General features: G+C 40.0%; 1 protein-coding gene across 12 annotated transcripts in view; it reads left to right on the top strand.

Annotated features, from left to right (window-relative positions):
- camk2g1 (calcium/calmodulin-dependent protein kinase (CaM kinase) II gamma 1) overlaps positions 1-23,789 on the top strand; it is a 66,786-nt gene extending 42,997 nt beyond the window's left edge. The window contains exons 6-23 of one of the 12 annotated variants that reach the window (XM_053511306.1): positions 2,575-2,647; positions 5,516-5,618; positions 7,329-7,412; positions 7,515-7,609; positions 8,916-9,038; positions 9,653-9,736; positions 9,855-9,897; positions 10,363-10,425; positions 14,413-14,453; positions 15,402-15,488; positions 16,747-16,791; positions 16,974-17,028; positions 18,193-18,297; positions 20,041-20,169; positions 20,458-20,533; positions 20,622-20,716; positions 20,866-21,114; positions 21,203-23,789. In XM_053511306.1, the coding sequence (XP_053367281.1) occupies positions 2,575-2,647; positions 5,516-5,618; positions 7,329-7,412; positions 7,515-7,609; positions 8,916-9,038; positions 9,653-9,736; positions 9,855-9,897; positions 10,363-10,425; positions 14,413-14,453; positions 15,402-15,488; positions 16,747-16,791; positions 16,974-17,028; positions 18,193-18,297; positions 20,041-20,169; positions 20,458-20,533; positions 20,622-20,716; positions 20,866-21,098 (1,534 nt within the window). In that variant the 3' untranslated portion in view covers positions 21,099-21,114; positions 21,203-23,789. The remainder of the gene's footprint in view (positions 1-2,574; positions 2,648-5,515; positions 5,619-7,328; positions 7,413-7,514; positions 7,610-8,915; positions 9,039-9,652; positions 9,737-9,854; positions 9,898-10,362; positions 10,426-14,412; positions 14,454-15,401; positions 15,489-16,746; positions 16,792-16,973; positions 17,029-18,192; positions 18,298-20,040; positions 20,170-20,457; positions 20,534-20,621; positions 20,717-20,865; positions 21,115-21,202) is intronic. The other 11 variants (XM_053511307.1, XM_053511309.1, XM_053511308.1 and 8 more) reach the window with 11 other exon arrangements.
- The last annotated feature ends 303 nt before the right edge of the window (positions 23,790-24,092 follow it).

Raw genomic sequence — 24,092 nt, 5'->3', positions numbered from 1 at the left:
GAGCCACCACTGCCCCATGTTTTTCTACAGTTGTATTTTGTATTTTAAAATGCACCAACTAAAACCCATGTCCAATAATTTTTGGATTTTGGCTGCCTAGTGTCAGGAACAGTGTGCACCGTGTGTGGCGTAATGGTTAGCGCCATAGTTCCAGGATGGTCTCGGGTCAGTGTGTACAGTGTGTGCACTTTCTTCCTTTGCTGGGTGGGTTTCTTAGTGTGTGAGTGAGTGCATGCATGCTTGTGTGCACTGAGATAGGTTGGCAATCCCACCCAGGGTGTACCCACCCAGCCTCCCTGCCACCCTGTACTGTATGAGAGGTTCAGAGAATGATTGAGTGGATGAGAGTGTCACAGCAGATAAGTGTTTGCACTGTTGTCTGGAGATCACAGGTTTAAATTCCAATGAAGCCACAGCCTTCTGTAAGCAGGAGTCCAGGAGAGTACAATTGGCCATGCTCTCAGGAAGGGTGGAGTAGCATACTCTGTCTCCCATTAATCACTGTGACACTTACAAGTCATGGTAGTCCTTGAGAACATGCATGAGGAAGTGGGCGGATATTGCTTTCCTTCCAGTCAGAACCACTGTGTTTCATGAGCAGCAGTTTGAGGTTGGCAAGCTTCACATGTATACTGTAAATATCAAACTGAAGAGATTAACTCTGAGAAAATAAGTCCAACTGTCCTATATTTTTTACCTAATTATCCAGACAATATGTCATATTACACAGGGAACATGCATTATGATTTCCCTAATACATTGTCTTTTATTCAGTTGCAAAGCATTTTACAGTTACATTGTGTAATATAAAATAGAAGACCTATGTTGTTTACTAAATATTTTTCAATAAGTTTGTCAAATATTTTACTCGAAACATGCCATAAATCTAAGTATTAACATGCATGACACTGAATCCTCTGTGATGTAGCTTTGCATAGATTGCGCCTGAAGGTGGCCCTGTTTCTCTTTAGGTATATGGCTGCGATTTTATGTCTGCGTCGCTGAACTGGTGTTATGAAGTGAAAACAGTCAGTTGAATCAACTCTGCTTTAAATGCATGCTTTTATTCTTCAGTAGATAAAGCACTCATTTACAATATTGAACTCTCATGCTCTGTGGATGGGACTGGAATTGAAACCAGGGTGTGTGGGTGCAGGACTGAGAGAAAAACAGACTTTTTTTTTTTTTTTAAACACTGGGACGCTTGCTGTCCTGGGAATGGAATGTCGGGCTCCAAGTTCAACCAAATTTGGGCAAAGAAAATTGCTGCCCTTTTTGATCAAGAATAGCCATTCACATTGTTGTTTTTTCTTCCCCCTGCCTTACTCATCCCATCCTATTTCCTTTCTTTCCTTCTTTTTTCCTTTCTCGTTATATGTTGCTTGTCCTCCATCCTCCTTTTTCTCCTTTCACTCTTCTCAAATGTCACTTCAATTCAATTTGCTTTATTGCTGTAACAAAGTTATCCATCTGTTTGGCCAAAGCCTGGTCAACTGTAGACAGATGAACATCTGCTGTACAATATTTTTTACCTCCAGCGATCAATGGCTATGCTTTATCTCTTTCATGAAGCCAGCTAAGTCAGTCTGACCTGAAAGTCGTCAGTAAATAAATGTACAGTACCAGTTAAAAGTTTGGGCACACCTTCTAATTCAATGCTTTTTAAAAAAAATTATATTGGAGCAATACTGGAGATTTCAAACCTATGAAATAACACGTATGGCATTAGGTAATTAAGTACCAACAACAGTAACAGTCAGTTGTTATTTTAGGACACAAAGGTCAGCTGTTCTGGAATAGTTCTATAGAAAGAACAGTATTGTCACGTGCATTTGCAAAACCCATCAAGCACCATGATGAATCCGGGTCTTCATAAAGACCATGCCAGGAACGCGTGAACAAAACTTACCTCTGTTGCAGAGGAGAAAGTTCATTTAGACTTACCAGCCTTAAAAATCACCAAATAACAAACAGCACCTCATATTATAAGGCTTTACAGAGCATAACTAGCAGACCCATCTTAATATCATCGCAATTATCATTGTTTTACAATAAAGATCAGGGATTTAGAAGGCTGTCCTCACTTGACCAGTACTGTACATCTACATTTGTTCATTTGCCTCGTTGCTTTTGCACCTGTCAGATTACACCATACTTTTGTACGACTGAATGTTTGACAAATAACCAAAATCAGGTGCAAACTGACTTGGACAGCCACAGTAGTTTAGCATTTACAAGTACAGTAGATGAGTCCAAGTGTTTGAGTCTTTTAGATCCTAGGCACAAAGCGAAGTATGAATGATTTAAGCTTGAAAAAATTATGTTAATCTCTAAGAGTAATGCAGTAACACTAATGAGAAATCATGAATATTGTTGTGCAACAAAAGCCACACACACACACACAAACAAACATTTACCTCAGAATGCACTGATGAACACAAACACTGCACATTAGGGCTTTCTTTTCAACAGTTTACCAGATGTGTTAATGTGTTGAAGTGATGTAATTGTTCAGTGTGCCGCAGCTCCTGCACGTATTCTCTCATTCTTCCCCTCTGTCTCTCGTCCTCGCAGCCAGTGCATCAATCAGATCCTTGAGAGCGTCAATCACATTCACCAGCATGACATCGTGCACAGAGACCTCAAGGTGAGTTGAGACAACAGCCACACTCGGCTTTCACCTGCTCTCAGTCTGTGTCCATGGTGATGACCTATGTCACTTACACACTGATACACACACACATCCAAGCACGCTATAGTACATCTTCCTAGGTTTTAAGTCGGCTTGCAAAAACGTCTACATCTTAATTTCTTCACTACTACTACGTCTGTTCAGTCTGTGCACAAACCTGCTTAATAAGAATTGTTTTGTTTTTTAGAAGAAAAAAAAACCTCTGAGGTTGCAGCCCTTAAAGGGTCCTTGGCTCTAAAGGTGATGAGAAATGTTAAATGAAAAGCAGCAACTCTTATAGACCCGTCGAGCCCCGAGGCTCTTTAGTGGTGTTGAGGTTCAGCATATTGTAGCAGTAGAACTGTCCGCTTGAGCTTTGTGCTTTGTATTTGTGTTGCCAGCGTGTGCGCAGTGCTGCAAGTGCAGAGAAGAAATTCCGGCTCACAAAGACAAAGAGACCCTCTGATCCTTCTTAAACACCGAATAAACTGTTATTAACGCCGTGCTAGCGCCTCAACCATAAACACACCTGCATACACTCACTGCTCATCCTCATTGTATGTGAGTCACATGTTGAATAGAAAAGATGTTTTCCACTCTTGTAGTTGCCTTGGTGACAGACGTGATATGACTCTCTTCATATTCTTAGAGACTAAAAGAAATGCATTTATGCATCCATTTCATCCATTTCAGTGCTTTTTTTTTTTTGGTCTGGCTTTTCATAAAAACTTTGCCTCTGGTGAAATATCACTTGATCAATCGATTAGCCAAAACATTAAAACTGCCTGTCTAATATTGTTGGTCCAATTTGTGCTACCAAATCAGACATGGACTTCTACTAAGCATTTCACTGCATATCGTACTGTGTATGACTGTGTATGTGACAAATAAATGCTTTGTTAAATTAAAATTAAAATGATCCAAGATGGTACCGATGAAATCATCTGCCGTCACGACTGCTCCAAACTCCTTGTTTTTGTTTTTGAAGTTAACTTCAAGTAACTTGAAACTTTCAATTTCTTCACAATGAAGAAAGTGTGAAGAGTGATTGCATGTTCTTTAAACCTTTCTTGAACATGTTTTGCAGTCTGACAGGCCGCATTATCCTATTGAAAAAGGTCACTTCCATAACTGAATATTGTAGCTGTGAAGTGGTGTGGCAATGTAACATCCACATGTATGCTAGGACACAGTTTCTGAGCACAACATTACTCAGAGCATCACACTGCCTCTGCTGGAATTCTTTCCTTCCGTATTTTATCCTGATGCCATCTCTTCCCAAGAAGCGAGGCACTCAAACGTGATCCATTAGATCAGGCTGTCTTCCTTCGTGGCTTCATAGTCTAGTCCTCATGCTCACGTGCACCTCTGGCATTTTCTGCAATGGTCAGAGGTCAGCAAGGGTACTCTGACTTCTCTGCTGCCACATGCACAACAAGCGAGGTGTTCTAACACCTTTTTGTCACAGCCAACATTAAAATTTTAAGAAACATGTGCTACAGTATCTCTTTAGCGGGATAAGACCAGACTGACTAGTCTTTGCTCAATTCGTGTCTTAGGCACCCATGCCCCTGTCACTGGTTCACTCGTTGTCTTTTTTTTTAGGACCCTTTTTGAGAGGCACTTAGCACTCCATACTGAGTTGTCTAGCTATCACAGGATGTCACATGTCAAAAGTTTAGAGATCCTTACACTTGTCTTTTAAAAAAATCTACTTTAAGAACATTAACTAAAATATAGCGTGTATAACAATCTAAAATATAACATTTGCTAAAAAATTGTATCTAATATGTGGAACGAGTTGGGAATCTAGTCCTTGTGGCAGCAGTTTTCATATTTTAGGAGAAAGTGTAATTAAAAATGGAGAGAAGCTATTATTTTTTCCATATAAAATGACAAATAGACTTATGTTTTTTTATATATTTTTGTGCGCAGAAATGCAAATGCACCTACTGTATATGGTTTGCAACTGAATTTGAATTATGTCTGAAATTATGCACATCCATAAGAGAAATTTAATTAGCATGCAAATGTGAACAAAGTCTGGACAAATGCTGGCATATAAAGTAAAGATTAGAGTTTGTGCTTAATGGCAGTTAGAATGAGCTTTCAACAGTTATAACACAGTGTGTAGAAATATTATTATTATTATTATTATTATTATTATTTTATTTTATATTAATTGACTAAATATTAATATTTGACTAAATTATATTAGGAGATGAAAGTGTTATCCTAGGCTATCCTAGACCCTATCCTAGGCTGAGGGTCTCTGAGGTCTCACGGGGTGGCAGAGTGAACACTTCATACATATTTTAGAGTCTGCATGTTTTCAAGCTTGCTAAGCCTGTAAGTGTTTCATGGCTGAAGAAATAGCATTTTCTGGTTCTGCTTTATTGACTCAACTTTGTCACATTTTTGCTCAATGTGATAGCATTAGGCATGTACTGTAGATCTTTTATTACAACAGAATTGTGGCCTTGGGAAGGGATGTGGGGATACGAAGGGTTTCTGCATCACGCTGACATAAAGACACTGTAAAACATATACTAACAAATGTAATATTTTACCTGCTAGGAATTACCTGGTTATGTGTTCACCCCTACATACCAGGCTTTTTGCGTTTTTCACACCACCATATTATGAAATATATGGTCTCTAAGATCCTAATATACACACTGCATATTGGATGTCTTTTAGCAGTGGCACATCTGGAGCTTTATAACCTACAGAGCAGAATTTATTTAAAATTGCAAATGTAAAGATATGGATTAGTTTTGCCTTGAATTGTGTAATTGTAATCTGTTTGTGTCTGTGTGTGTGTCTGTGTGTGTGTCTGTACAGCCTGAGAACCTGCTGTTGGCCAGTAAGATGAAAGGAGCAGCAGTTAAGCTGGCTGACTTTGGACTGGCGATTGAGGTACAGGGAGACCAGCAGGCATGGTTTGGTAAGAGACATATTAGACGCTTTTTGACACGTTTTAATTTACCCTCCATTTTAGGGAAAATTGAAGGGCAGAAATAAATGGGAAAATTGGGGAGTTGTTAAAACTTACAATGGCTAAGTCTAGACTCTAGATTCTGACGTTAGATTCTAGTGATTGTTCATGAATATGCCAAGTTATGCTAAAAAATGCGAAGCGCAGTCGCTCAGTTTTTTAGGACCGAAATTCTCATAAACAGTTTTGCTCCCAAGTCTCCAACAATTGAAGTGGACTTCAGACATCCTTGAACTTAAACACTTCTGCTGATATACTGAGCTTTTAGCCTCCTAACACGCAGTATGACCGGAAATCAATCCCTGCTATCTGCTATCACCCAAATGAGGATGGCCCACTCAGGGGTTTGATCTTTGGCCCATTCAGATTCATTTGCCTCATAGCCCAAGTCTTTAATAGTAAGCTCACGCATTGCGCTCCTATTCCAACACTAATCCTGTAATGCATCCAGGATCCAGCATGTCCCTGACCAGGATAAAACGGTTACTGAAAATGAAGATGAATGACTCATACACCAATCTTAATTCACTCATGATGCACTGTAAAGGCCTCTCTCAGGTCATCTTAGTCTATGGGTGTAAGGGCCCTGATACACCAAGATACCGATAAGAATCGATGGCTGGCCATCGCCAATAGTTACTGCAGTGTGTTGTGTCAGTGCAGCGTGTCTGTGCCTCTTTGACTAAAGAGCATGACCGAGCATATTGAATAGATGTCGGAAGCCGGTGTTAGAGTTATCTGATTCTCTGATTGCTCAGTCTTGCAAATTATAGGAAAAAAGTAGACATAAAAGGGAACCAGGCTGGTAAACAACACCCCCAGAAGGCCATATACAGTAATTCTCATTCATTAACTTCTGTTCATAATTTCTTAGCTTTGACTCTAGCTAGCTATATATTTGTAATGAAATGCCTGAACTGAACATTCATATTCTGAGGCCAGTTTATCACGTTCGTTTTTCTTCATCCCAAACTGCATACTACAGCAATAACTTATATAAAATACTACCAGCGCACAGTAACATGTACGAGGGCTATAACAAAGGTAAACAAACAAAAAAAAAATAAATTAATTGACACAGTTCATTTAAACTGCTTACTCTGTACAAAGGTACAATCAACACAGTCTCTATTGCAAGTGATGCATTGAACCCAACTCTTAAATCGCACTTGATGGTCTCTTATTGCTTGGTATTTCTTTAATGCTGGTTTTCTATTCTTTAAACAGTAATTGCATTCTTTAGTAGTATGGCAGGTTTTTAACCAGTAACACCATTAAACTTAAACCCCAGTGTACTTTCCATAGATTCCTTTATGTATGTTGCTTAATGTCATACCAAAGAACAGACCTGCCCCTGATAAAATCATTGTCTTGTGCTCACAGTTTTATTAAGCCCTGGATCAGTTAAGAGATGTTTTTTCCTCCTGCCCTTTTATTAACCAACTAACAGCATATGATGAAACAATATTGTTGTTTCAAGAATCATCGGTCAATGATTCATTTATTTATTTCTTTTTTTAGTCCCCATTCATTAATATAAATGTTCTTTTAATTACGGTTATGTAACTGTAATGTCTGTAATCTGTCCTTGGATAATAAATCATATTAGAAAGTGCCTCTGAGAGCTATGGTTCATCCTGTTATTGTTCCTTCGGACAGGCTTTGCAGGCACACCTGGTTACTTATCTCCAGAAGTCCTGAGAAAGGACCCTTATGGCAAACCTGTGGACATTTGGGCTTGTGGTGAGATTTTTTTTTGTTTTAGTTAGAGTAGAGTTATTGATCTTGAACTAGTCTTTGTGTTTTTTGTTTCCTCACTTACACAATTGTTTATATCTCTTTCAGGAGTTATCCTCTATATTCTTCTTGTGGGATATCCTCCATTCTGGGATGAAGATCAGCATAAGCTCTACCAGCAAATTAAGGCCGGAGCTTATGATGTAAGAGCAACTACTGTACCAACTACCTGTTGTATAAAATATCATATCCGATGTTCATTTAATCTTTTTTCATCTAAATCTTTAGCCTACATTCCATTTCCACAACAGCTTTGTCCTCTGACTTAGGTTGTGCCTCCTGGTTCATTTTAGTAGCTCACATCTAGAGAGATGGGGGGTCATCCCCATGTCAAAACACATGGCATCATTGGTTCCCTTGCTGTTTTGGGCTCAACCTTGGATCAAATCAATTTCTCACTGCAGTTGAACCTAGCTAGAGTTTAATTGGAGATGTACCGAGACCACCTCAAACAGATGGTCTAGGTCTGGTTACTTTGGTGTGACTGCTGTGTACCAAACAGGAAAGCACAAAAGGCTTTGACTTAAATGGACCTACCACTGTGCATCCAAAAGTATCATTAAAAATCATATTGTGTCCAGAATAACAGTCATAAAGCCTCCTGTAATGAAATTTATGACTTAATTTTGGAAGGCTTTAGGGAATGATGCTAGTTAAATTTTTTTCTCTCCATATTTTGTAACTTGTAGTATATTGGTAAAAATATAGTTTAAAAAAATCATACTGCAAGTATCATTCAGAGTTCAGAAGCTCATGAGCTTATCTTTTTCCATTATGGTACAAATGCTCTGTTCCAGGGCACGGTGGTCTGACAGGACGGCTGCTTAATTTTTGATTGAGTGTAAATTAGAGCTGTGCCAGAGATATTGATCCTGTCATGCCTTTCCTGACGCATTGCAGAGTGATGACTTACCAAGAAGAAGTGGATGATCATGCTTAGTGTGCAGATGTGCAGGTGTCTGTGTTTTTTAGAAAACAGGAATTAAATTTACATGAGTAATGTGTGTACTTGCACATCAATTCACTGTAATTTTAATGCACATTTTGAAGAGATGTAAGAAAAAAGGCTTATTATGATGACAAATGCTTCTTTAAACTGATTGTAGTTCTAAAATCTTGTATGTAGAGTTGTGCGCACAAGGTATGTATAATAGTAAATGGCTGACTGGTACGACTGCCCTCTAATCTAATAACCCGTATCTCAGCGAGGTGTTAATTTGCAAAAGTAACATTTATTAGAACCCCAGCCGTGGCTGTAGCATATCCAATAGTTGATGTAGTAACGAAACACAATTACACAGCTTTCCTGCTGCTTTTTTGAGCTGCTCCTAATTTGATTACCTTCAACGTCGGACATTTTGTGTTTATTAAAAGCAAACAAGGAATTTTCTTTTATTCATGCGAAGTACATATCTAACACCATGTGTCCTCCTTGCTGCCACACTCTAGTTTCCTTCTCCTGAGTGGGACACCGTTACCCCCGAGGCCAAGAACCTCATCAACCAGATGCTGACCATCAACCCAGCCAAGAGGATCACCGCTGAGCAGGCCCTCAAGCACCCATGGGTCTGCGTAAGTAATTGCTTTCAAGATCTATAATTCTCACAAGCTGCAGGCTGCAAAGATCCATTAAAAAGTCAGCAGAGTCTTGGATTCTTTTAGGATTTTAATTCTTTTCTAGTCTAGCCATCTAATCCTATTGCGTCTGAGCAGGAATGCCCACAGTTGTAGAGTCCAGTGCCTGAAACACTGGATCAGATTGGACATCTTGTTGGCGTCACGCCGGTGATGCTTTGTGTAGCTTAGCAACAGGAGTTTGCAGAGTGGTGGCTTGGTTACTAATAGGATGTCCATAGCAGATCAGTATTGAACACACAAAGCGCAGAGCTCTGATGTTAGTTTTTTATAGAAAATCATGCTTAAAATGGCGTTGCTGCATCCTAGTCTGATGATTTTCCTCATTCCCGCTTCATAAACTCGATTATTATGATGTGCATGGAATAAGAATCTAAAATGCCCATTTTTGTAAATAATCTTGGTATAGTGGATATCTTGCTCAGGTATTAAAGAAAACCTAAAACAAAACAAAGACTGTTGCATGAACTGTTGGTTAGGATACATTTTATTTTAAATACTTACAGCGTTGATCCAAAGTGACATTTCTGTGTCTTAATTTTACTCTTCAGCAACGGTCTACAGTGGCCTCAATGATGCACCGGCAAGAGACTGTGGAGTGCCTGCGCAAGTTCAATGCACGGAGAAAACTAAAGGTATATTTCCAGCACATTTTCTGCAAAGCGGGACAAAATTTACATATTAACATATTAGTTGAGCAACAAAATCCTTGACGGTCTCTCTCTTTCTCTCTCTGTCTGTCTTTGCATTCAGGGAGCCATTCTCACCACTATGCTGGTTTCCAGAAACTTTTCAGGTGGGTCTCTGTTGATTGCTTGTGATCAGGTATGCTGCACAAGCCATGGACCAAGCTGCCGTATCTCCATATCTCCGTAATTGTAGGCACAATTTTCAGGTAGCTGTACAATCAGGGGGTGAACGGTCTGACAGACTGAGACAATGGATGTCTTAAAGTATGAGTTCATAAGAGCTCCACACTGCTGCAGGGGACACAGCTGATTTGTTTAACAGTCATTGATTTAGCTGCTACACAGTTTATAAACTGATACTAGGTATGTATGTGTGTGTATGTACAGTATGTGTGTGTGTGTTAAGGCAGGTTCTTTTCTTTAGCCTTTGGTATCAAAGGGTAACCGATATTGTGTATTTTGTGCCAAATCCAGAACTTTATAATGAGCTTGAATATTGGTTAGGATACATTCTCTCAGGGGTTGTATATTTTCTGTAGCGTTATCCAACTGAACGCCTCTCTGTCCAATAGTGGGCCGGCAGCATACCAGCCCTGCTGCTCCCACCACCAGCACTGCCGCGCTTGCACAGGAAGGTATGTGAGAGTGCATCTCCTCACCTCTCCACCAGGGGGGCCCAGATAGTCCCATCCACCTTTTTACCACCAACCTGACCCTGTCTTGGCTCCACCCACTCAGCATGTAGCCAGACACCTACCATGCCTGCTCTCACATAAAATCACACACACACACACACGCACATTCAGTTTCATGAAAAGTCACTGCCAGTGGGCTAGGTCGACCGAGTTCTTAATTTCATACATATACGTGTCCTGTTTCCATTTTACCAAGATTAACATTCATGTGCATCATGCACCGTCCTCATGCACCATGGCCTCCAGCCTGCACTGTCCTTTACCTTTTAATCCAGTATTGTTTAGGGTTTACTGATAAAAAGCAGATCCTGCCACTAGTACTATGTAAACCATCTTTTCTGTAAATAGTGTTTGGACGCACGAGGTATAAACACTCCTCAGCTCTCTGGAACTTTAAATGATTTTTATTTATTTTTTACTTCACACCCATATATTCAGTCTGTGCATTCGAATAGTTGTTATTCCAGTCCTTTTTTCAAGCGTCTGTCTTTTTACACGATTTGAATTCAAATGATGATGTTCCAGGCAGAAGTCTGATCAATATCACCTCGCCGCATTCATTATAGTGATCGGCGTCTCAAGTCAGCACACAATTGGCCAGCACGACTTATCTGTTTGTATATGAAATATCTCTGCATTTTTAGTTCCTTTTTTGGGATGTTATATCCCCCACATTTTAAGAGCTTTTTGAGAACCTCTGCTTTAGCTGGAGATGCGGAAACCAGTTCTGTCTTCTCTCCCTCCGCCCAAAACAGAATTGTCCCTGTATTTAAATTGTTCTTGTCTTTTATTGTTGTACTTTGCCAGTGCAGTCTAATGTAGCACTATTACCCAAGGCAAATTTCCCCTGGGGGAAAATAAAAGATATCACATCTTATCTTATCTTAACTTGACATCTTGGGCAGGGTAAAGAGGCCTGGTAGTATGGAGGCTGAGATCTTAATTTTTCAGATCGTAGTCTCTCATCCATTGCCAAAGCAGACTTGTTCAGCTCAGCTTAGCTATCATTTCCCCTTATCCTTTTTCCTTAACCCCTCACCCCCACCCCCTTGCTGAGAGTGCGGGGGTGTGCTACATGGCTGGGCAGGAGCGGGGTTGGCTTGCTGCCAACCGTCAGACCTGGTATAGAGTGGCGCATGGTGCCAGCACATGCCGGGTGGTCGGCATAAAAGAAGGCCCACTGGAGGCCAGACAGACGATGCTGTTCATGCTACTGAGTCAGGAGGGAATGGAAGAGCACACACACAAGTCCTAGCCACCACAAAACAGAATTTGTTTTGCACAATTTTCTGTATTCTTTTATTATGCTGATACAATATCATTGTTATGGTCATTCCAACAGGGTTTTACAATATGATTAATATTATTCATTTTTTGTTTGTTGAGAGATTTCAATGCTTTGGATGCTTTATCTCTCCCACAATAAAGGCTAGCCTTTATAAGGTCTATACTACAGGTATGTCTTAGATAATCAGTCACACTTTTACTGTGGTGGTGATTGGCATTAATTACTTTTGGAGTCATCAAGTCACAGCTCTTTCCACCAAGTCTCAACCATACCCAGTAAGTGTTTGACTATATAACATCTCATTGCAGATACTCCGATATTTTTAGATGCTTGTCCAATAGAGACACAGGACCAGGCTTTCTCTTTTATATTTTCTCCATCTTGAGCTTTTTTGCTTTACTAACAAATCAACTGGTTGTTGACAGTTTAGAATTTGCTGCTTGACAGATGTTGACGCATGTCCCGGGTTTTTTGCCTCGATCAGATTATGCCGTTTTCTTTGATTCAGTGCTTGCAAGCAAACCATTATCATTACAAGATGTTCTGTTCTTTGTTGCTGTCCTTTTCCACTACCTTTCAAGGGCAATTTCACACATGGCCTAAATACTCAATGATGATCTCCACCCATGATTGATTTCAGGCTTGTTTTGTTAAAGGGAATCACCAGAGAGCGTAGGAATAGTCCTTTTTATTATTGTTCATATTTTAAAATTTGAAATATTTCTGTTTTTGTAAAATAAGATTTGTGAAGTATTTGAATAGAAGCTGCTCACTCACATACTCGATAGTCAAGAGTTGGAGCCATACAGTAGGTGTTTAGTTGTTTTCTTTACTCCATTCGTTCTGTCTCTCAGTTGAGCACTTTTTTTTCAGCATCAATGTAAAATTTTAAACACACCTCTATTAAGTCCAACCAGTTGTGCTTTTTTTTTTTTTTTCCTATTTAGCTCTGGAAGCAAATATTCTTGTTATGGTCTTTCTGCTAACCTCAGACTACAGGTCTACACAAGAGCTATTTCTTGGTATCAAACACAGCTTTCATATTCCACCAAGTAGATTAAACCAAACTGCCTTCAGGATAAAGGTCAAGTGTGAAAACGCCCTCAAATACTATCTCTTAGTGAGCTTGAGAACAATTGCCTGATTTCATATAAAGTTCTATTTTATTTATATATATATATATATATATATATATATATATATATATATATATATATATATATATATATATATATATATATATAAAGGGATAGTTTGGGTCTGTCTGTAATATGAATTGAGGTGCAGATAAGTACATTATTATAGGTCTTGGGTGTTCTAAATCTTCCTGCTCTTCACAGCGATGTGTGTCACCTGGAAGCTTCAGCAGTCCCACTGAGCTTAATTGAGTCTGTATCTTTCAAAGTTTTGGTTTGTTTACTACATATTATATATTTTTTTTATTTCCTCAAGAACTAATTGTGTGGCTAACTTAAACTGGCCATATGGGAATTTCTGGGGAAAGAAAAGACTTACATTGGTACTAAATGATCCGTACGTTTGGAAGATACCAGCTCAATGAAATTGCAGAAGCTTCATATTGCTCTCAGCTGACACAGAATTCAGTGTTGTTGTGCTCAAATCACAATGTATAACGGCCAAGACTTGTTGTAACATACTTCAATTATGGTCATCTCAATCTTGATTTCAGACAGATGTGAAAACCTTCCTCTTTAAGTTTCTCGTCTGTAACTGGTGACTTTATGATCAAACTCAAGAATTATGAAGAACCCAAGCAATCTAAGACTTTTCTTTCACATCTTGTTAAAGTAAGGACAAATGAAAGCAACCCAGTCTCTGACTGCCTGCTTACTGTAAATGGTGAAAGGAGGGAGCAGTGACTGTAATGGAGGACAGCTGTGTAATTTGTTTACTTTGTTCAAAAAAAGCATTTTGGAATTTGTTTTTTACTTAATTGACACTGCATGGCTTGCTGTATGTTAAATTGCACCCACCACCGCTAGCACTTTCATCTCATATCGAGTGCAGCATGGAACACCAGCAGGCTCACGAAACAAATGACGTCTGCCGCCTTCCTGCTCTGTGCGGCCTCGTATTTGCATCTCTATTGATTGTTGTTTTTCTCTCTCAATCTTACCTTTCTCTCCCAATCATTCTTCCTCTCCTCTTGTTTATGGAAGGTAAGGAAATGAATGGGGCTACCAAGCCTGAGCCTTTTGACCTGGGTCTTTATAAGTGTGTTGTTAAAATGGTCACTGCAATATAGATTTTTTTTTAAAGGCTGTCCCCTGCACACCATGTCATTAGCACCGAAGTCAATCGGTATCAAGGCTTACAGAACTGCACTGCCTGAAGACCTCTAAATCAGGCTGGGCAAAAGCATGGCTCCATTTAAAGAAAATCAATTGGCGACATTAGCTGTGATTTTCTTTCATTATACTTATAGTCTAAAATTTGCATTTACAAAAATCTGATTTCCAGTGTGAACAATGTGAACAACCAGTGATGAATCCTGAAAGCTTCTGAATAATGTAACTGAGCAAATGGTGGATGTGAAACTAGAAGTTAGTATGGGACGGTCAGAAAGGCTTGGATTTTGTTGGTCCTGTTATAATTCAGACTCTCCTCTTTGTTCACAGCGTGCAAAAGTTTGCTCAACAAAAAATCAGAAGGTAGTAAGGTAAGATGAGACGCTAGTAGAATTTTCTGTTTTAAGATGTCAATGTTCAATGATTCTCGATTTTCTAAATAAGTAAAAGAGCTACAACATATAATTCATATTGATACCTATGCTTGGTGTCCTCAGGAAACCCTTTTTTCTTTTTTTCTTGGTGTGCCTTGTCAGAATTCAGCCGCAACAACATCGCAACAGGTGTTGTTCCCTCATATACACTGCCTGGGCCAGAAAAAAATTGACATTTTATTGCCATATAAGGTCACTGAGCCTAGACCTGACCAGCTGATCCACAACACCCCCTCCAGAGGCTTGTACAGTCGGCACTATGCATGATTGATGCATCGCTCTGTGCTTTTCCCTTTTTACCATGAAGAACTCCTCGCTCCGGAAAAGCGGCAGTCTGAACTCACATCACATGATCTTCAATTTTAGTTATTTTAGCAATCTCCATAGCTGTTTTCTTTGCTTGATGTCGGCCGATAATTTTACCCTTCTAAAAACCGTTATTTCACAACAGTGAAATTCTAGAGCAGGGGGGGGGGGGTAATAAATAAACAGCAAAATAATAAATAAACAGTTAATACAAATTAATTACTTGCTTATTTAAATAAAAACAGTGGCATTTTTTGGCCAGGCAGTGTATGGGAAGGAAAAAAATTCTGCAAAACATTTTAACAACCAGTCATGATGGTGGCTAAGTTTATATAATAATTAAGTATTATAAGATGTTCATGGTTATGTAAGATGTCTTAATATTAAGAATATAATACTTATTTTGTGCATATTACAGTTTTTAATCTATGTTTTACCCACACAAGGGCAATCTGGTAAAAGTTGAGCAACAGATGCATGCAAATGCACCGTCTGTGTAATAGAGTATCCTTTATATCCCATGACCATTATATCTTCAGTATGAACGGGAAAATGTTGTATGTCTCCTCTCTGCTGCAGCCCCAGACAAACAACACTAAAAACAGTGTAGTGAGCGCTGTAGTGAGTGCCCTGAAGGAGAGCAACATGGCCTCCTCCACACCAATGGTACCTTAACCTGCATTTCACAGCCCTTTGCCCTCTACCCAGTGTGCTGTGCTGTAGATGTTTGTAGATCATCCACCTGTATGCTGTCATCCGATCTTGCTGTACATTTCTGTGCTGGTCTTGTCTTTTGTAAGCATGTCGTGGTTTACTTTAAGTTTGGCTCGGTATGGCTTGGTCCTGCTGGTCTCCTCTTTTCCGTCATGTGTGTAAGCTTGCATGGCAGCTTAGCTTGTTCATTCCAATACATAATTAAAGTCAACATAAAAAGTGTAATAATGGTCACTATTGAATTTTTATTTATTTATTTATTTTAAGCATTAGGTCATAAAATGTAAGAGCCAGTCACATTTTAACATGCGATTTCGGTCCATGCAGCAGTGGGCATGTGCAGGCATTTACATTGTGCTTATTCTTCATATCTTCTTAATCAGTGAATTGTTTTATGGAAGTAAGGGTGCTGCAGCTTTGATTCAGCTGCAGAACTTGTGCTTTTAATGGCTTAAAAGTAAATACCCCCATGCTTTACCTAACTTCCAAATGTTTTTATGCGGTAAATGATATGGGTCATACAGTGTCCTGTAGCAAATCTGCTTCATCGCAGAATTCATGGGAATTTGGACTTTTTCTGTCAGAAAAATAAAGAAAAGGACCAAGCGACTTTCAGCGAATTTAGTTTTCCTGCATGAAAGCAGGCATGAGATGAAAGCCATGCACCCTGCAGGGCCAGGCAGACGAAAGTGAACTCGACACTTGAAATGGTCTGTGCTTGTACATGCTGCCTCGAGAGCCGGGCGATGATCATCCTGGGACCTCCAACATGCACCTAAAAGGCACACTGTTAACCTCTTTACAATACAGGTCTGTAGTCAATCTGAACAGCATTACAGGGCTGACAAAAGACAGGCAAGACTGAAGAATACAGCATATTTATCAGAGCAGTTTTAAGCAGGAAATATATATGCATAATAAAACTCCAGGCTGGAGTTGATCCTTTTCTCGTGTTGGTTTGGAGTTCAGTCTTTTGAAACCCCTTCATGTTTTTAACAACATGAAACGCCAGAGCATTCGCCAGAATGGTATTGCATCATCATCACTCTGTTTGTCTTGTGAGCATGTGCTCCGTTCCAGTCAATAAAAGCATGTCATCATCAAAGTTTTATTAGAGCATGTTTGCCTTTTTTTTTTTTTTTTGTTAGCAAGTTTATCTTTTCGGGAAACCAAAATGAAACCCCTAATTGTCCTATTTTAAATTCTGCAGGAGCCACAGACTACAGTAGTGCACAACCCGGCAGATGGTACCAAGGTCAGTCCTTCTGCTGGATTTGTTTTGTAGAGCAAGGAATAAGTCAAATTATGTTATTTACAAGGGAAAATCAGTGCAATGATTTACTGGAAAAAAAAAAAAAGGACCTTTGTGTCTTTATCCTGTTCTAATGTTACGGTATCTCTCTTTGTGATCTTTCCTCTGGCAATGTCTCTCTACAGGGCTCTACTGAGAGCTGCAACACCAACGAGGAAGAGGATATGAAAGGTAGGAAAGGTAGAGGCCCCTTCTCTCCTTTTTTTTTTCGGCATGCCTCAAGCATTGTGGAATCCTGATTACCAGTGCTAACGTGTTAATGGGAATCTCTCTCCTTGTCAAGCCATGACACAACATTTAATTTGTCAGACACGAAACAGGCTAATTTATTAACACGCGCAGTAATGGTTGGCTATAAAAGCTTTTAATACGGCGGTTTATTTCTAAGCCAAATGATCACACGATTGTCATGCATAGCTGATGTTATAAGTGAGATTTATTTGCGTAACTGGGAAGACAGGAGAGAGATTAAACTGTTGGGAAGGTAGGTCAAAGTCTGCATCAACAATATAAGGAATGCTAATCCGCTTGACTGTGGCACTAAAAAACACATCAGCTTGGTGAGAAGTATTTAATTTAAATTAGGCCTGTCTACAGTTCAGTCTAATGCCTCGATTAAACTTTTTATACTCATGTAATCATCTGCATTTCTGTCTCTGTCTTTTTTTATGGATGGGGTTTCCTGTATCCATCTCTTTATTTATATATATATATATATATATATATACTGTAGTAACACGCTGTATATACTGTATAGGTGTGTGTGTGTGTGCGCACGCGCGCTCTTGACCCTTAGCCAGTGTGTGCTGTGACCCTTAATTAGCATGGTCCCAGTTCTCCTTGCAGACTCAAAAGTCCACTGCTGAGGTTCTTTCCTCATTTCCTCTCCTTAGCTACCTCTAACCCGAAGAGCATCTTATCTCTTCAGCCGCATCAGTAGCAGGATTCAGGTGATGAGGAAAGGAAATTGGAAAGGAGGCTCAGGAACAGGTTTCACCAAGTTCAAGGCTGTGATTATTAACACCGCTGCATCACGCCACAGCTGGCCGCGTGCTGTTACTTCAGCAGTGCCAGTTCATGCTGACAGAGGGAGCTGTGCATAGAGCAGGACATGCTGATGTAATTACCATGGAGTCCCATCGGCAGTGCAGCCTGTCTGTGTTGTTATTAGGCCAAGGTTGAATTAATAGAACCATTTCATCCAGACGCATCCTGCTCCTCCAGCCATGGACGTCACCAACATAATGTTATTGTTACGTTGATAAACATTGCAGCAGAGTGAGTGTGTGTTGGTGTGTTTTTCTCCCGGTGGTGTGCGTTGTGCTGGTTTTGGGGACGTGCCAGTGGAGAGTGCACAGGGGGCCAGCAGTGACAGTGCGGTGATGAGTCAGTGCAGTGCCGGGGATGAGCCGCCCGCTCTGGTGGCATCACCACAGTGCCCACCAGCCAGTAAGTCTGCTGCCACGCAGCATCTTTTGCCCCTTTTTCATAATCCTTCAGACTTCCAGTTACTATTCAGAGCAGTAGCAGCCACTCCACCACCACCACCAATCAGTTTCCCCTTCGATCAGGCTGTCGTGCTCTGCTTTTGCTCTACCCTCTCAAAACTCTTGGCACGTTTGCCATGCTCTTCCCGATTCTTCTCCTCTCCACTTGCTGTCCATTTCAGCTTTTCCATGCCATTGTAGGCCCCTTCGGTATCCTTCTGCTCCCTCCTTTTTTTTCTTTTTGGGTGATTTTTCTAGCTTGTAGCTATTTTTTCCAGTATGACTTTACTTAAGAACCAGAGCATCTTGTTCCTTCAGGCACCTTGTACCCCTTAGCACCATTTTCAGACAGATGCATTACTGTGTATGGTCTTCTGTCGTGTATGTTTGCCACAGGGTAGCACGCTAAATTGCTTATCATTATGGTTGATGTGATGTCACTCTGCCTGTGCTGTTGTTCAGTAGATACAATTCATCTTTAGAGTAATCAATAATGCATTCTGATCTCCAACACACATCCTTTTACTCTGTCCCTGTAGATAGAGGACAACGAGACAACTTGTAGGATTTCACTGCCTAGATTTAAGGAACATTTTCTTAGTCCTGGAAGTCTTTTAAGCTTTTAAATTGGTGTTCTGTGTAAATACTGTATCAGTGAATTTAAAATGGTAATGGTTGTTGCATTTGCGATTAAATGTAAAAAGGTGAGTATGAGACAGAAGGGCAGAGTGTCTTCTAGACTTTAATAATTTTGCATAATAAGAATTTTAGAGACTTTGATTAAATTTTAGTGAGTAAAGGTTTATAGTAGGTTAACAGAGGCAAAAGGACAGCCAAAATGAAATTTCCAGTTGCGTGAGCGTACTAGAGCATCAGACTGAAAATACAGTAGATCCGAAATATAATGTGACATGAAATCATCTGTGAAGATCCACCAGCTCACTGTGGCATTGTGACAAAAAACCACTACATTATCAAAAGCACTGTACAAAACAACTCAGTTGAATTTTATGCCTCAGAACTGCAAAGATCACATGTTCTAAGCTTACTGTGATCTTCATCCTCCATTCTCATTCTTCCCTTTTTCTTGTTCCTTCCTTCTTTGTCAGTATAAATCAAATGATTTTATTTTCTGTTTCATTAAATAAGCAGGAAGGCTAATTAAAGACGTCTAATTAAAGGCTGTTTTATTAAGACGTCTCTTAACACATGGGCTGCATGATATTGATCGATGTACAATACAAAGTGTGATCATAAGATCTCTTACAATATACTGTATTATACAATCTGCGAATATCTGTGTGAATATTGTGCAGCCCAGACGTATTTCATTCGTTCATTCATTCTCGTTTCCTCCAGAATCTCTCATTGTTCACTTCTTACAACTCTTAATGTTTATACAGAATTTTCATTAACCTTTTTTGTTTAGTTTTTTCCCTTCACTGATTTGTTCTGTTTATCATGATCCGTACCTGCCTTTGGCTGTGGTGACTTGATAATGCATTGCTTTGTGCTCTGTGCTTCTAACGATGGAGTATTTGGTGTCCCGTCTCACATGGCTCGGAGTAACCCGAGGCAGATGACATTCTATTAAATGCTTTGGCTTGCAGCTGATTTTGCATGTTATAATCAATATGGGTGCGGGTCCTTTGCATATCTTCTGCTGTCACCAGAGTGGCGTTGTGGTTCATGTTGTGTGTTGCAGCTGTGGTGCATGACATAAAGCGCATGGCGTGGAACAGTTCAGGACATGCCTCGTGCCCAGAGTTAGAGCGTGCCCAGTCTGTTCCTCACGCCTCAGCTCAGGGGGGCTGGAGCATGGCCACAGCCCAGTGTAAGTGCTTTGGGAAGTTCAGGACAGACGTACACATGCAGAGTACTGTATGTCTGCAGACACACTGGGGTTGCGGGGCTACAGAGGGACTGATTCATGTTAAAGGGGCTAGAGGTTTTTTAGTATGCAGGATTTGTACAAATGAACTCATATGTACGAAAGCACTTGCATGTACACACACAATCCCTAAGCTGTAGTGGAACATTATCAGTTTCTTTCATTATGGGAAGCCTTAAAATGACTCTGCATTCTCTCTTTTTATTTTTATTTTTTTTTTCTGCCGTGTAGCTCGTAAGCAGGAGATTATCAAGATCACTGAGCAGCTAATCGAGGCCGTGAACAATGGAGACTTTGATGCTTACACGTAAGTGAGACATGAACAGGCTGAACAGGCGTGACTTCTGATAGAACTGTGCGAATTTTAAGCAGTAAATGTTTTAAATGTCTTTTAGGAGAATCTGTGACCCTGGGTTGACTTCATTTGAGCCTGAAGCTCTGGGTAACCTGGTGGAAGGGATGGATTTTCATAAGTTTTACTTTGAGAACTGTAAGTTAAAATATTTCATAGCTGTTAGAAAGTAATTTTTTCAACGTCAGCAGTTAGAAAGAAATTTTTTTAACGCCAGCAGTAATTGATTCTGCTTTTTCAATCATTTTCATCGCCTAATGTGTGAAAATGCCTGTTGCCTCATCTAGTGTTGAGTAAGAACAATAAGCCAGTGCACACCACTATCCTGAACCCTCATGTGCACCTGATCGGAGAGGATGCAGCGTGCATCGCTTACATCCGCCTGACACAGTACATTGACAGCCAGGGCCGTCCGCGTACCTGCCAGTCTGAGGAGACGCGCGTGTGGCACCGTCGCGACGCCAAGTGGCTCAACGTGCACTTTCACTGCTCAGGAGCACCAGCTGCACCCTTACAGTGAAGCCGGCAGGACACAGGCATGCACACCCGCTCACAACACACACACACACACACACACCAAGTAAAATACACCATCTTACTCTGAACTCCTTTGTTTTGTCGCAGGTTGCCTGGATTCCTAACGATGGGAGTGTTTGTTCCTTGTAGCCGGATGGGCATGTAGAGGCCGGACGGACGACAGCAAGTTACAGACACGCTATTGAAGAAATCCGATTACATCCAGTCCAACTGTCAACACCACCTTACCTGTCCAACCTTTGATCACTAGGATCCGGCTGCGGCTGTGACCCCGCCCACGGGACGGTGCATGCCTATGATGCCCACACGGGGGTGCTGTCTAGTCTTTTCCTATGGAATCATCTTTTTTTGCCCATTAAAGATGTCCAGAAGGTGTTGTAAGTACTGATCTATGAGTTAAACTATACTGTATATTGTAAAAAAAAAAAAAAAAAAAAAAATGGTTAGAGTTTGTAAGGCATCGATATGTAAGTAAAAAGCAACTGGGGTGTAAAAGGGAGGGAGGATACATAAGATAATTCTTTGCCTTTAAGGGCTGAAGCTTGAATAGGTGTAATTGAAATGCTCCGGCTCGTACACTTTGTAGAATCGGGATGCAAATTATTTTGAGAATTATGGATATGTCCACTGATCAAGAATGTCCTAAAATTCTGGAGAGTATAGGCATACGTCATACCAAGGAGCACCAGAGTATAGTTTTTATCCATTTAAAGGAGTGTTTCCTGGTTTCTTGTTCTGTTATTTTTTGTGTTTTTGAGCTAAGGTCAGTGGGACTGTTCGTGTGGTTCTGGGTTTTAGTGTTTTTGTGTTTATGTGGTTCTTTTTTTTTTCCTGCTTTGATTATCAGAAAGTATTTTGTGTTTAGCAGTTCATTTTTATGATCAGTTTTAAAACCTTTTTAACGTAATAAAATTGTAAAGATATACAGTACAGAAGTATATATAAATATATATATTTAAATGAGATCAAGTGTGAAATAAGGTACACCGTCAAGGTGCAGCAAATAATTAGACAGACTGTTTCATGTGTGTTTATGTGCATGTGTTTGTATGGACATGTGATTAAACACACCACTGATATATTACTCTAGGTAGGACTGCTCCGCCTCTAACCACGTGCATATACGAGCGCGTCCGAGAGCCCACGTGAACAGACGTAGTGCTATAGAAACGGCACCGAACGCTAGACGTAGAACCGCTGTTTTAAATTTCACGTTGTTCCAAGGAACAGAGACGCTGTTTCACCAACAGGGACACACATGTACAGTAACACAAGCTGATCAAAAAACCCATTCCGAAATCAGAACGCACAGCTGTAGCAGTCACACACACTGCCTACCTGCCTACGAACATGTGATGGAGAACTAGTCTGTGTCGAACACGGCACATGAAAGACATCCATAGAGTTTATACGTGGGTGTAGAGACAACTTCTTTCCAGTTGTATTCTAAACATGTACACAATCACATGCTTCGTGGACGTTTGTGGCTGTTCTTCATCCTGTCTTACAGAACCGTGTCGTCCTTGTGGTTCACACCAGCGGTGGGTTTGCGCGCCCACCTCTTAATGCCGTGTTGCACACACACATAGTGTACTTATTACTCCCTTCAGCCTTTCCTCTGAATTCAAGGTATACATCTATACAGTAGTACAAATACAGGGTTCAAGGCACTGGCTGTTAAAAACCATCACAGCACAATTGGCCTGTTCTGGTCTCGGTGACGGGCGTTATTAAAAAAAAAAAAAGGAAAAAAAAGTGCGTTCCTATTCGCTACACTTCAGTTCATGCACTAGACCTGAGTAGGATGTGATTAAACAGTAAATTTCTCCGCAACACCTCCATCCCATGAGTATTTTCTACAATGAACGAGTTCTCAGTCTGTGTATATACGTGTGTAGGGCTTTGGTACATATCAGCACTGTAACTCCGCACGTGTGTGTGTGTGTGTGTGTATGTGTGTCACCTTCATCACAAAGCTCTTTTCGTGAATCTTGTTTTGTCTTCGAGAAAATTGCTTCCATGCTTAGGCAAGTCAGTCTTGTGTTGTTGTTTTTTTGTTTTTTTTTTTTTTTGGTGTGTATGATGATTTTTTTTTTCTCCTTAAAACAGGCACAAGGGTATTTTTCTGTATGTTGTCAGTTACTTTAACTGTGTAGAATCTGAAAAGAAAACGGATCAAACTAAAAACAAAAGAGCACACGTTAACAGGTAGATAGAGATAGGTTAGGTAGATTTCTAGAACAGATGTCCCTCCTCCTAAAGCTGGGAACTAAACCGTGAGCCAGCACCTTCTGGCTTTCCTATCCGATCCAAGGCAATCCCAAATATGCAGCTTAATATGATGATTATGCATGTTCTCTTTTCTTGGTGAATCTTTTCTCCGCCGTGTGATTTAAAATGGGATTTAAAAAAATAAATTGTTCTTGTTGCATCTCTGACATGAAAATCCCTCCATCTGGAGATGAATAGGTGATGTACCATATTTTAAAATGGAAAAAAAGTGAGTTAAAAAAAAAAAGCAAAAAAAAAAAAAGGAAACAACTCAGCTTTGTATGCTCCCCTCATTCTAAGTAAATCTATTGCATTGTAATGGTATACTATTGGGCTACGTATATGAATGCTGGATTTTGCATGATCATACATTTAATAAAACCATGAACTGACAACCATTGAACGCTTGTCTGAATGCTCGAAGATCTTCACTGGAGTTTTGTAATTGCTATAAACATGCATGTCTTTAATAAAATAAGACCATTTCAGCATTTGTGGAGCCAAGTGTTTTCTAATAACAAAAACATTTTCTAAGAAGAAAATCGTCTAAAATCATCTTAAATATCGGTATATACAGTACAAATAAATGTACTAAATATATTTGATTTAGTTATATGTGGCGGTGGGACACATTCTCTCCCAACCCATAAAGACATTCTGTAAAATGAACATTTACTCTCACACACACATGCACACGCACTTCCTC

The sequence above is a fragment of the Clarias gariepinus genome, chromosome 14, assembly GCF_024256425.1.
Source record: "Clarias gariepinus isolate MV-2021 ecotype Netherlands chromosome 14, CGAR_prim_01v2, whole genome shotgun sequence".
Taxonomy (NCBI): Eukaryota; Metazoa; Chordata; class Actinopteri; order Siluriformes; family Clariidae; genus Clarias; species Clarias gariepinus.
This window is presented reverse-complemented; position numbering and strand designations above follow the sequence as displayed.